Source organism: Chlorocebus sabaeus, chromosome 15 (genome assembly GCF_047675955.1).
Source record: "Chlorocebus sabaeus isolate Y175 chromosome 15, mChlSab1.0.hap1, whole genome shotgun sequence".
NCBI classification, from domain to species: domain Eukaryota; kingdom Metazoa; phylum Chordata; class Mammalia; order Primates; family Cercopithecidae; genus Chlorocebus; species Chlorocebus sabaeus.
The window spans coordinates 58,364,128-58,378,557 of record NC_132918.1 but is presented as its reverse complement, the minus strand read 5'-3'; the positions used below and the strand labels follow the sequence as shown (position 1 = coordinate 58,378,557).

General features: G+C 35.3%; 1 protein-coding gene across 1 annotated transcript in view; it reads left to right on the top strand.

Annotated features, from left to right (window-relative positions):
- The window catches only part of DNAJC13 (DnaJ heat shock protein family (Hsp40) member C13), a 119,915-nt gene that overhangs the window by 49,466 nt on the left and 56,019 nt on the right, over positions 1-14,430 (top strand). Inside the window, exons 20-27 of the mRNA XM_008009117.3 lie at positions 304-447; positions 3,555-3,637; positions 5,979-6,132; positions 9,145-9,248; positions 9,338-9,497; positions 10,560-10,622; positions 11,746-11,847; positions 13,633-13,737. Of these exons, the coding sequence (XP_008007308.2) occupies positions 304-447; positions 3,555-3,637; positions 5,979-6,132; positions 9,145-9,248; positions 9,338-9,497; positions 10,560-10,622; positions 11,746-11,847; positions 13,633-13,737 (915 nt within the window). The remainder of the gene's footprint in view (positions 1-303; positions 448-3,554; positions 3,638-5,978; positions 6,133-9,144; positions 9,249-9,337; positions 9,498-10,559; positions 10,623-11,745; positions 11,848-13,632; positions 13,738-14,430) is intronic.

The following is a 14,430-nucleotide window of genomic DNA, read 5'->3' as shown; positions in this document are numbered from 1 at the left end:
TTGTGATAAACTACTATAATAATTTCTTATATGTATTCTTTTTCTGTCATCCTTCTCTGTCTGCACCCAGCTCCCACTTGCATCTTGCCACCCCTCATAAAAGAATCATCTTGAAAACTAAGTAGAAAAGTTAAAGTTTTTTGGATAAAAAGTATAATTTGTAGAAGTTTTCAGTTTGTTTCTTCGCTGAACCATAACATCCAGCATTTACCTTATAAGATAGATAGAATGACACAGCTTTACATAGAGTTTTAAAATAAATTTGCAAACAGGCGTGTAATGGATTTCAACATTATTTTACAGGATCAGTATGGAAAATTTAGTAAAGTTCCAGAGTGGCAAAGACTAGCTGGAAAAGCTGCTAAAGAAGTTGAAAAATTTGCCAAAGAAAAAGTGGATCTTGTATTGATGCACTGGAGGGATAGGATGGGCATTGCTCAAAAAGAGGTAAAAATATAATTTGCTTCCAAATTCCTAGCACTTCTGTGTGTCCTAGTCTACTTTAGTTCCAGCTCTTCACAGAGATGATATTGATATATTTCTTGCTGAATGTCTGAAGCTTAAAAATGAATGGTACCTAATTTCTAATTCATACTGTTATGTACATTTTCCTTAATTCATAGTTTAATGAGTTGATGATTAGGTTTTTATTTCCCTTCTTCTCTGGACTTTGTTTTATACCTATGAAAATAAAGGTGCTCTTCCTGTTAGCCTTTTTATTCAGAACTAGCCAGACAAGTGTTTTGGAGATAAGATTCACATTTTAAATTAAATGTATTGTGTATACTTAAATTTTGTAGTAATTTTTTCTCACATCAAAGTTAGATCTAAAACAGTTTTAGTCTCATTCTTCAGCATGCATTATGTTCTGCAGAACCTGACTCAGTAATGCATTCTTCTATCTATAATGGGTTTTGCAGTGGTTAAGTAAGAATTAAGATGTCCTGTAGAAGCAGTCTTGATCTCTGTTTTTGTTGATCACATGTACATTCTTCCTCTTTAACTTTCTCCTTATTTATGGTAGCTATTGCCTTATTCAAGGAAAATAACTTTAATATCTAAAACAAGTGGGTTTCTTATGGATTGCCAGAATACGTAAGCATAGCAGAACAAATATGGTCTTGTGTATCTATCTGAAATTGGGATCAATGTTCAATTCCTTAGAGCTCCAGAATAATAGATTACTGCTAATTTATATAAGTGATATATTCAATATAAAGAATCATTAGACGGGCTTTCAGGTGGCTATGTAGTATAGTAAAGAGAATACTGAACTTTGAATTGGTTAACCTCTGAGCCTAGTTTCATTACTTGTTAATCCAAGTTACGGGTTTTTAGAACCTTACTTTCCTCTTTCATAAATCGGAATAACAATACCTCCCTTCTCTATCTTATAGGGTTTCTTTGATATACAAGCAAGATAATAGTAAAGGCACTATATACATATCTGGTCAGGATAATACTGGTATAGCATTTGAACAGTTGAAAAATCTACAGATATGAATGATTTTCACAGTTATTAAAAATTGCAAGCTCCTGGCTTCAGGTAGTTAAAATTGATTTCTAAAATAACAGTTGTTCCAAGCTGTTAAATATAGTTATCATACTGCAGATAAGTTTTTGGCATCAGACTTCATATGTAACATTTATCCAGCATAAGCATGAACACAAACTGTCTTAGCTAAAACTATAGACAATAATCTGCTATTTTAAAACAATTTAGAGGGAAAAGAATATTTTTAATATAAAAAATGTTTTACTGGTTTGTTGGTATCATTTCCATGGGGTATTACTAAAGTTTTGAGCAAATAATGATGCCAGATAAATGCTGGTCAAGAAGATCTTTTGGTTAGCATCAACGGCTTATCTCCTTTCTGCGTGGGTCCTATTGTTAACATTAATTTCTTTAGGGAACAGCAAATAATCTTTGTGACTTTTGTCAATAGAAACACTAACATCAAAGTTTGGAATTATCTTATGCTGTAGTTAGAGTCTGAAAACTAATCATTGTCAAGATTAACTGGTGATTCTTGAAATAATCTGCATTTCTTATATAATCAGTGTTTATGAAGTCAGTTCCATTTGCAGCTGATGCTCTGTGCTATTAGTAGTAACCTTTGGCTAATGTGTAAGATTGCTTTTTCTTTGTTGTTTTCAGTTTAGGGATTTGTTTTAGCTAGTTAGAACTGTTAGCCTGAGTCTCCAATTCAGTCACTTAGTTTAGGGAGAGCTCTTTGCCCTTTTTCTGTATAGCATTTACATCTTTATTACTTTGGACTGCCAGCCTTTTGTCCTGGAGGGGAGGAGGGATTGAAGAAAGTATTTCTTAATTAGAAAGTTTAAGAAAAGGTTTGTCATTAAACCAAATTTTGAATTATTTATATACTTTATTCAAACCACTTTGCATTAGCTTTCATGATAGTGCACAGAATTAAAATTTGTAGGAAACATTTTCTTATATAACTTACAGGGTTTATGTTTCAAACAATATTTTTTAAAATTTATTTTACCTTTTTTTCTATATCAGCTAGTCTGGGGTTTTTTTTACACTTTAATGAAATTACAGACTTCCATGTTTTAATCTATACCACTTTCTACTTTTTGTTTCTATCACAATGAGGATTAGAGTTTTCATGTCTGATATATACATAGGTTTCATTTGGAACAGAGATTCTTAACCTCTGGTCCATATATAGACTTTAAGAATTCCTTGAAATCTTCTCTTCCAGTTGCAACCTTAAGTATGTGCCTATCTCTGAAACAGGGGCCATCGCTCTCTCTGAATTCTCAGAGGGTTTATGAGTGCCTAAAATTTGAGTCACAGGCTTAGAGAAGCACGTGCACCTATTTTAGTCTTAAAGTGAAGATAATTTTATGTTGATGTGTAATAGATATAATTTAGCAGATCTAGGCTCATTCTGTTTTTATTTTTAATTTTTTTTCCTTTTTATGACTAAATTCAGGACAAAAACAATATGGTGAGTGTAAGTAAGTTCCTGCTACATGTGTGAAATGCATTAAGCTGCCTGGCATGTGGAGTCATCTTTGATAATTCTTTGTTTAATAAATTCAAGTCTTACTTCACATGTGTTTGAATGTAGACACATTTCTTCTCCATTAGCTATTTCAATTTGTACTTGCTCCTCTTGGCTTTGGTAGCACTTTAACAACCTGTAATCTTTTGCGTTTATTGTTGTCCCAAGACTTTTGTGTTAACTGCATGTAAATGTTTGAAACAAGTCACTGTTTTTGACTATTATAAATTTTATTAATCACTGTAAACTTTAACAAAATTTGGTGTTGAAACAGCTTTAGACTACATGGAAAATACTTGAGTAACACTATGGAAATATATGTTGTCAAATTATATGTGATATAATTTAATATCCTACATTTATATTCATGTTTTAGAGATTTTATTTATTCCGTTAATTTTTGTTTCCGTCAAAATTTGATGAAAGAAATGTTTCTCATCACTTATAAATTGATGATCTTCTGACTAAGCCTATTTGGTAGCCCCAGATTGAGCACTATGAAGTTTTTTTCTATTCCAGAATATAAATCAGAAGCCAGTAGTTCTTCGAAAGAGAAGACAAAGAATAAAAATAGAAGCAAATTGGGATCTCTTCTATTATAGGTAAACTTTAGGTCTCTTTCCCAGTAAAGATTAAATTTAGTATTACCATGAGAGCACCATGACACGTTTTTCTTCCCTGAAACTATTGCTTTATGCCACAGGTATTTTTATGCCATCAAGTTCAGGAACTATAACTGTTAAGATTGGGGTGACTAGAGATGCTCCTAAAATTAAAGCTTTTCATAGAGTGATAGTCTGAGGAACTAAAATTACATGAAAGACTTTATTAAGGCTTAGTGATGATTACTTTAAAATACTTTATTGTGGGCTTAGAAATAATTGCATAATTCCTAGTTGGAAATGGAGTCTTAAAAGAGGCAGATGATAATAACATAAGACTTGTGAGAAATGAGTGTCCAAGTTAGCTGATAGAAGAGCCTTCCCTCCTTTCAAATGTGGTAACCTCTTCCCATCCACTAATCTCACCCTCACCCTGCATCCCCTTCCCGGACACACACACACACATACACATAGGACAGGGAAACAATCATTTTGGGGAGTTTGCAAAGCTTCTTTTAGATAACTTACAGTACTCACTCTAGAAACTGACATATCAATTATACCTTGGCCAGTAAAGAAAAATATGTCCTTTGAAAACTCCCCCACACTACTTTTAAAGTATACAGTATGTATGTAGTATATCCTTAAGTATATGCCTTGGATTTATCTCTCAGTTGTGTTGCGCCCCATAGAACTTCCTTGGAACTCTGAAATGAGACTTTCTTTTTTTTTTTTTTTTTTTTTTTTTTTGAGACGGAGTCTGGCTCTGTCGCCCAGGCTGGAGTGCAGTGGCCGGATCTCAGCTCACTGCAAACTCCGCCTCCCGGGTTTACGCCATTCTCCTGCCTCAGCCTCCCGAGTAGCTGGGACTACAGGCGCCGCCACCACGCCTGGCTAGTTTTTTGTATTTTTTGGTAGAGACAGGGTTTCACCGTGTTAGCCAGGATGGTCTCGATCTCCTGACCTCGTGATCCGCCCGTCTCGGCCTCCCAAAGTGCTGGGATTACAGGCTTGAGCCACCGCGCCCGGCCTGAAATGAAACTTTCTAGGCGGATTGCAGACTTGAAAGTAAGCATATGTGAAGCCCGTTCATCCCCAGTTAGACTTGTTCCCAAATGTTTTACAATAGTTACTCCAAGCATATGAGGAAGATACGTGGAAAATGCTCAGTCATAGCTTGGCAGTTTGCAGTATTCTTTCTTGGGTAGTCTGTAAAGTCCTAACATATATAGATTGTTGCTGATTCCACATGCTTTACCCAAAGGTCCAGCAATTCTTATCTCCCCAACCTAAAGTTCTGTATCTGACAATAGAATTGTGGTGTGTGTGTGTGTGTGTGTTTTGTTTTGTTTTGTTTTGTTTTGTTTTGTTTTTTGAGACGGAGTCTCGCCCTGTTGCCCAGGCTGGAGTGCAATGGCGTGATCTCTGCTCACTGCAACCTCTGCCTCCCGAGTTCAAGCGATTCTCCAGCTTCAGCCTTCGAGTAGCTGGGATTACAGGCATGCGCTACCACACCCAGCTAATTTTTTGTATTTTTACTGGAGACGGGGTTTCACCATGTTGGCCAGGCTGATCTTGAACTCCTAACCTCATGATCTGCCCACCTCGGCCTCCCAAAGTGCTGGGGTTACAGGTGGGAGCCACCGCGCCTAGCCAATAGAATTGTTTTCTAACTGGAATTTTGTATTAGCAATAAACATTGAAGTTGAAATATCAGATTTTTAAAAAAATTCACACAGATTTGTTGTATAGTTTAGGTTCCCTTTTTTCCTCAACTTTTTATTATGAAAAAAAAATTTTTTTTTTTTTTGAGACAGAGTCTTGCTCTGTCACCCAGGCTGGAGTACAGTGGCGCGATCTCAGCTCACTGCGACCTCCACCTCCCTGGTTCAAGGATTCTTCTGTCTCAGCCTCCCAAGTAGCTGAGACTACAGACACGTGCCACTATGCCCGGCTAATTTTTGTATTTTTAGTAGAGATGGGGTTTCATAATATTGGCCAGGCTGGTCTCAAACTCCTGACCTCGTGATCTGCCTGCCTCGGCCTCCCAAAGTGCTGGGATTACAGGCGTGAGCCATCGCGCCTGGCCTATGAAAACTTTCAAACATACAAAAGGTAAAAGAATTTTGCAGTGGATATCTGTATACCTACCACCAAGATTCTATCATTAATATTTTACTCTACTTCTTTACACAGATTTTATTTTCTTTACTTACACTTGCTAAAGTCTATTCCACTTTTTTTCTTATTATAATGTACTATAAGGTACAGTAAGGGATATTTATAGGTTTTTTAAAATGCTTAGTTCATCCTGCTATTTCCTGATAATATGTATGTCTAGGTTTGGTCAAGACCATGCCAAGTCAAACCTTATTTGGAATTTCAAAACACGAGAAGAACTGAAAGATACTCTTGAATCTGAAATGAGAGCATTTAATATTGACAGAGAGCTTGGAAGTGCTAATGTGATCTCTTGGAACCACCATGAGTTTGAGGTAAAGTTTGATTTTTCCAGTATATTAATCTTAAAAATAAAGCATGTACTATTTGGGGACTGATTTTTTTTTTTTTTAATTGTGATTACATAACTTGTCTTTACCTTTCCCCTTTAATGTTATGTAGGAAATATTGGAAAACTTTAATCTTTGTGTCAGACAAAATAAAAAATGTTGTTAAGTAACTTAGCTTTGTACCTGAGGAATCATGTAAGAATTTTAATAAATTTGATTCTGTGCATTCCGAATCTGTTCTTTCCTTTTTTTTTTTTCTCCTCCCCCATTTCTGGGACCTTTGAGTTCTTTTTTCGTTGAAACATATCCTGTTTGCGTTGGTCCTTGTAACTTGTTTGATTTTTTTGTGTGTTAATTGATTCGGAATGTGACCATATTTTGCTGTTCTGTTAAACTATTGATGTGAAGAGCAGAAAAAACAAGAAAGGTCATGGTGGTAGGTAATTTTGTATGTGTGGGTGTATATATAATTGAAGTATATTATAACCATATGTAATTTAGACTATTATAATAGCTTTAAATTTGAACATGTGAGTGATCCTGCAGGCTTTGATCTTTAACCCAGTTGCATTTCCAAAACGTGTAATACTTTGAATATGCTCATTCTTTTCTTAGCAAAATGAAAAACTTGTCTTTACTTGGTTTTGGGAGTCTGTATTCTTCTAGATTTTCTCTTTCTTCACTGTCTACTTATCAAGTTTTCCTTACTCATTTTGCTTCATCTCGCTGACCACTAAATGTTGGCTGGCTCCAAAGTTTCAGTTCTTTGACCTCTTTCATTTTTATTCGTTGCCTCAATGAAATCATTAAGTTTCATGGCTTTAAATGTTTTTATTTTATTTTATTTTTTTGAGACAGGATCTTGCTTTATTGCCTAGGCTAGACTGCAGTGGTGCCATCTTGGCTCACTGCAGTCTCTGCCTCGTTGGCTCAAGCAATCTTTCCACCTTAGCCTCCCCACTAGGTGGGACCAGAGGCTTGCACAACCATGCCTAGCTAATTTTTGTATTTTTTATAGAGACAAAGTTTTACCATGTTGCCCAGTCTGGCTTTAAATGTTTTTTATTTGCTGATGGCTTCCAGATTTTTATCTCTTGCTTAGACTTTCAGCCCTAGACTTCATACTTCATACCTAGACTCATAATTGGGTATCTAATAAGTACCTATAACTTTTCTCCAAAATTGTGCTCTTGTTCTTCCCCTGAGCCTATGTCTCTTACACTCTTTATGATCTTAGATAATGACTAGTCCTTACTTTCTAGTGAAAACCCTTGACATTATTTTTTCTCTTAAACCCCATATCAGGTTTTTTAGCAAATTCCATACAGTACACCTTGAAAATTTATTCAGACCTTCTTGATGGTAGATTGCAACAGTATCACTGCTTCTACTCTTGCTTCCCTGGAATCTGTTATCAACATAGCAGAGTTACCTTGCTAAATAGCAAGCACATTATTTCTGTGCTCAAACCCTTGATGCTCTTGTGGTTTCCCATCTCAGTTAAAATCTGAGTCCTTAAAATGAATTACAAGCCAAAATCTGTGTAACCCCCCATGCTAAGCATTGTTTCTTTTATCTCATCTCCTACTCCTCTCCCTCTCTCACACACTCTGTTCCAGCCAAACAGGCTTCTTAGAAAACACCAAACTCACGTTCTTGCCTCAAGGTCTTTTTATTTGCTGTTTCCTCTGCTTAGAATAAGGTTTTCCCCAGATAGCCTCATAACTTGTTTTCTCATCTTTGGATCTTTTGAATGTCGTTATCTGAGTGGGCCTTCCCTGGATACCTTGTTTAAAAATGCAGCCCCTTTTATACATACACACATATTTACATTTACATTCTCTCTCCGTATCCCCATTTCCTGCTTTATTTCACTCTGTAGTACTTACTGTTACCCAGCTATCAAATATATTTCACTTTTTTATGGGCTTCACCTGTGAGGGCAGAAACCTTTGTTCAACTGCTGCGTCTCCAGTGCCTAGAATAGTGCATGGCACACAGTATATGCTTAATAGAAATTGAATGAATTGAATGCTTAGACTTTATAGAAAGTGAAGCCGGCGCGGTGGCTCACGCCTGTAATCCCAGCACTTTGGGAGGCCGAGGCGGGTGGATCATGAGGTCAGGAGATCAAGACCATCCTGACTAACACAGTGAAACCCCGTCTCTACTAAAAATACAAAACAATTAGCCAGGTGTGGTAGCATGCACCTGTAGTCCCAGCTACACGGGAGGCTGAGGCAGGAGAATGGCATGAACCTGGGAGGCGGAGCTTGCAGTGAGTGGAGATCGCACCACTGCACTCCAGCCTGGGAGACAGAGCGAGAAAAGGTGAAATGAAGATATATATTTGGTTTTATATAATTTATATTTTTAGAAATCTATTATTTTAGACTTTGGAAAAAGAATTTTGATCTGAGAATTCCTTTTTATAATTGCCTGAAATCTTTCCTTGAGACACACAACCTGAGTGCAAGCATGGTGGTGCTGGCCTAACTCCTGATGTTTGACTTTGCCCTCATTTATCACCTCAATTTAGTAGAATGGGGTGATTTGACATAGAAGGAATTCTTTACGAAAGTGTAAGATGTAGTTGATGTGTTGGTTTTAAGTCTTGGCACATCGCCGGGGGTAGAGCTGCGGGATAGAGGGAAGACCTGAAGTAGTGTATGTGTGTTGAGCAAATTATGTGTGATGCAGGACCATCTACTCCTTGCTTTTTTATGGCAAACCCAGTAGGGAATAAAGCAGATTTTATTCTTCCTTTTTTAATTGACACCACATAGTGCTGTGATGGTTTTTATCGGCAAGTCTGACATTTATAAAATTGGTATGTAATTCTCAGCATTTAGCTAAAATAGTCATGTTAACAATATTGAATTAACAAGTATTGTAAGAAATAAGTTTCTGAACAGAAAGAATTATAAGAAACAATTATTAGAAATTGCCAAAATCTATTGTAAACTAAAATAGTGTAATTTGCTTTTGTTTATGAAGGTTAAATACGAGTGCCTGGCAGAGGAAATTAAAATAGGAGACTATTACCTGAGATTACTATTGGAGGAAGATGAGAATGAAGAAAGTGGATCAATTAAGAGATCGTGAGCTACTCTGTATATCCTGTTGCATTTGTTCTCACTGTTGGTTTCATGGTTATTTCTATTGTGAACTTTTTTTTTTTTTAATCTAGGTATGAATTTTTCAATGAGCTTTATCATCGCTTCTTGCTCACCCCAAAAGTAAACATGAAGTGTTTATGTTTACAAGCCCTTGCTATTGTTTATGGCAGATGTCACGAAGAAATAGGACCTTTTACAGATACCAGATATATCATTGGAATGTTAGAGAGGGTAAGGATATCATTTAAGGAAATTACTATTTGATAGTGTCACTAGGGCATGTGTTAAATTTTAAAACTAAATTTAAATTCTGTTTGATCACATTATTGCTGTAACTTTCTGCATTCATTTTACTGTAATTTATACTTAAATCTGAGATGAATATGAAAATGAATAATGGGTTAGAATTTGTTCTTGTCACTGTATGTGTTTCAGTTACTATTTTCAAATGACTTTAGTTGACCTACTTGTCAGTCTTTAAGTATGGATGAGTTGGACAGGTGTATAAAAGAAATGGTGACTTCTAGAGTTGTATGTACCTTTGATTTTTCCATTTTGGAAAAATCTTAATTGATGCTAGCATACTAAATTTAAAAGTGTGAAGATAGCAAAAACCTTTTAAAACTACAACGCTAAGCCTCCAAAAAAGAAACCTTGAGTTAGCACTTTACAAAGAATTTTATACAGTTTGCCAAATAAAAAAATTAGTGGACATGGTGGCATGTACCTGGTGGTTCACCTGGAAGTGGGAGGATCACTGGAACCCGGGAGGTTGAGGCTGCAGTGAGCTGTGATCACACTCCATCCTGGATGACAGAGCAGGACCTTGTCTCAAAAAAAAATTTTTTTTTTAAGAATTTGTGATTTAACACTTGGAACATGGTGAAGGGGACAAATTAATTATGCAGCTTATTTGATTGCTATCTGTTTGTTGCAGTGTATGTTTTATACTTTTTTTGTGTTTACAGTCCTTTTACTTAAAGTATCATTTGGACCAATTTTTCACTTACTTCAATTTTTACATATGTCCTTAAAGCTATATATTAATCTGTTTGATGACTTTACAATGTCTGCCTTTCTAGGGAAATTAGACAAGTTATATAAAGTTATAAAGAATGTAATTTTCAGGATTCATTAAGGAATTGCAATAATTGACAGATTTCTATGATTTTTCTCTTTAATGTTTAAAAGATGACATTACTTATAGGCTGTTGATTGATTTTGTCTAGTAATAGTAATAGCTTAATTTTTATTTCTATTCAGTTCTGACCAGATTCTTATTTATTTCAATAGTGCACAGATAAACTTGAACGAGATAGGTTGATTCTCTTCCTTAACAAGTTGATCCTTAATAAGGTACAGTAGTTTCGCATACATACATTATTATTTCCAAGTCATATAAGTAATGTAAGATAAACTCACAGTTTGAGTTGATTATCCAAGGAGTGTTCTTTTCTGTCTTCTCCTTTTTAGGCAGAAAGTTCTGTGTGCTCTAACCTCCTGGAGGGAAACGTTTTTGTCAGTATTCCCCGTATAGTCTGTCTTAATATTATAGGTGCAGAATGAATGAATGATAATAAAATTCTGAATGAGGAACAGTGGATGACTTTTAATACATTAAAATGATCTTTAATAATAAAAATTATTAGCTTATTTTTCTTTAGGGACTTTCTAGGGTTAAATTTTAAGTAAAATATATGCTTGACATAAAATGGAAAGTATCAGTATACATTTTGCAGATAAAAAGTAATTGGAAGTTACAAGATTAGTCATTTTACTGTTTTCTTTTTGAAGACATTTTAATAGGTTCATGCTCATTTTGAACAAGAGGAATTCATAGTTGTAATATAAAATTAATTCACAATTTATGTTGAAGCATAAGCAGATTTTCATTTCTTAAAACTTTGATACTAATACCAATTTGTGTAGTTTTATTCTTGTAGTAAGTAATGCAAATGTTTTAAACTGAAGTGTAATTATATGTACAAAGAAATTTTAATTGAAATTATAGTCTCTTCTAAGAAATTACCAGTTATTTTAAGTTTAAGAAAACAAACTGGAACATTAAAGGATTGTTTAATATAGCAGACTTTATTTCTGATACAGAATAATCTGTTTATATTAAAAAGACCTTGGCAGAATAATTGTAAAACCAGAGTTTATCATGACAGTCTTCAATTTGTTTACTCTTTTTTTGTGGGCTGTTTTCTCTTCAGAACATATTTAAGTAAAAATTCTTAAGTGATCTCTTTGTAATATAATTTTGCCCTTTTAATCAATTGGAATTCAGGTTCCTTGAACACAAAATGCTGAAAAGACCAAGTAATACCAGTTGTATCAATTATTTCCAAAGATTCCAAACATTCTCCTCTTCGAGGACCTTGTAGGTGGTAGTACCTATTGGGAAAGGTACTGTTGGGAAAGGTTTTAGATTGTGAAAAATGTTTAGATTACAAAAAAAAATGTTTTCTTCTTCCAGAAAAATGTTAAGGATCTCATGGATTCAAATGGAATAAGAATCCTTGTGGACTTGCTTACCCTTGCACATCTCCATGTAAGCCGAGCTACAGTACCACTGCAAGTACGTATCCTTATTTAGGTTTTACAAACTTAACATTCTTTGAGTATAATTTTGGAGTCAAAAGAATCATAGAAATCTGAAAATATATGATCAATCACATATTTCTCTAGTAATTACAGAGGACTAGTTCTCGGAGATCTCACACAGAAAATGTGAAACCACTCTAAGAACAATCCAAAATGGACAGTAACGGTTGAGTTTTATTTTTTCACTTATAGTAACTGTATCTCTAATATGGCTTATCTTGAGGCAATGTGACTTTCAGGATATAAACGGAATTCATTAGATATGTAACTAGTACTTTTAACATTGGCAAGCAGTAAGAATATGCTTTGCCTTAAAGGAGTCTGGACACCTTACTGAAACTCCCAAGAGGACTGATACTTAACTTATAGAAGAATCTATCCTTAGCTCATTTGATTTTTTTTTTTTTTTTTTTTTTTTGGTATTTTAATTTCCTGATGTAAGGAGATGTGTCATGTTAGATTTTGTGTGAATTGTGACCGAAAGTGCTAATCGAGTATTTAGTATATGGCATATTCTGTTATATACCATTACAACAGGTACTGTTCTGGTACACATATAATACATTAATTTTTTGAATCCCCCAACAGCCCTTTGAGGTGGTTACTATCTACATTTTACAGATGAGGAAACTAAGGAACACAGAGGCTAACTATGTTGCCCAAGGTCACCTGATAAGTGGCAGAGCTTCAGTTAAGACCCAGAAGTCTGTATGCTCATAACAGCTTTGCTGTACCTCTCTATATGAGCCTAACTGAAAGGTGATAATTATGGCAGTATTTAAAACATGTTATTTCATTCTCAAAGAAGGTGATTGTAAGAAAAAGAACAGGCCGGGCATGGTGGCTCACACCGGTAATCCCAGCACTTTGGGAGGCTGAGGCGGGAGGATCGCTTGAACTCGGGAGTTCAAGACCAGCCTCAGCAACTCGGCAAAACCTGTCTTGACAAAAACAAAAAATTAGCCAGATGTGGTGGCACACACCGTAGTCCCAGCTACTTGAGGGGCTAAGGCAGGAGGATTGCATGAGCCTGGGAAGTCAAGGCTGCAGTGAGGCATTTTTGTGCCATTGCACTCCAGCCTGGGTAACAAAGTAAGACCCTATCTCAAAAAAGAAAGATGAAGAACGTAAGAACCATGTTGTGATAAAATAACCCAACTACATAAAAATTTTAACATAGATTCTTGTAAAACAGTGATAGAGAACATTGTAAGAATTATTTGTAGTAAGGGTAATAGATAATAAATTGAGACTAAGTATATAAAACCACCGAAAACTGACTTTGCTGTTAGCATTTTAATGCTTTGATCTCAGATACTTACTGGAACTCTTAGTTGGAGTAAGTTTTTCCCCCGAAAGAACTTTAATATTTTGAGCATTATTGCTTAAGATTAATGATACATAGCTATTTACGTAACTATTTGCAATATTCTTTGCTACTAAAATGTTAGTGTCCTTGGTATTTATTGATGACCAATGGGGAATGTAGATGTCACTGAATTTAGCTTAGATTGCTGAGTGTGAACTTAGGAAACATTTACTTCAAATGTATATTAATAAGGAAATAGTTTTTTTGGACTGTTAGGTTAGGCATTTTGTCCTGAACTCTTAAATCTTAAAATAAGGTCACTTAAAATTTCAGGTTAACTTTTAAAGGGATATAAACCACTCCAAAGTACTGCTGTGCAACTTTGTTTTATGACATCTGGTCTCTTAGATTTCTGCCTTGGAAAATAATTTAAATATTTTTTAAACTTAGAGCAATGTAATTGAAGCTGCTCCAGATATGAAAAGAGAGAGTGAAAAGGAATGGTATTTTGGCAACGCAGACAAAGAAAGGAGTGGCCCGTATGGATTTCATGAGGTATGTATCTTGGAGAAACTTTTTGTGAAGGTCTCAGCATTTCTTATGCCCTCCTGCTTAGCACTTATAGAGGTGTGGAAAATTTTAAAACTGTCATTTAAATTCCTGTTATTAGCTCCAAGGGCCCTGCAACTCAGTTTCCACATGAAAAATGGAGAACCAAACATACATATAAAATTATGCCTTCAAGCCTTGTTTAAAAGTTGTTGTTATGGATGTAGCACTCAGGTTTTTAGTGACTTTAATGTAATAATTTCTGGCTGTGTGTAGTGGCTCACACCTGTAATTCCAGCACTGTGGGAGGATCACTTGAAGCCGGGAGTTCAAGACCAGCCTGGGCAACATAGCAAGACACTGTCTCTATTAAAATAAAAAATAATTAACCAGGCATGGTGGTGCATGCCTATAGTCTCAGCTACTTGAGAGGCTGAGGTGGGAGGGTCATGTGAGCCCAGGAGGTTGAGACTGCAGTAAGCCATGATCACCCACTGCACTCCAGCCTAGGCAATGAATAGCGAAACCCTATCTCCTAAAAAGAAAAAAAAAAAAGCTCTCTTAGTACTTATGTCAAACTAGAATGTCTCTATATGGTATGAACAAGTACGTTTTAGTATGCAGTCTAAAATTCATTGAAAATTACTCAGTCCAAGAACTAAGGACAGTTTTCCTCTTTATCTTGATATTTGATCCTGA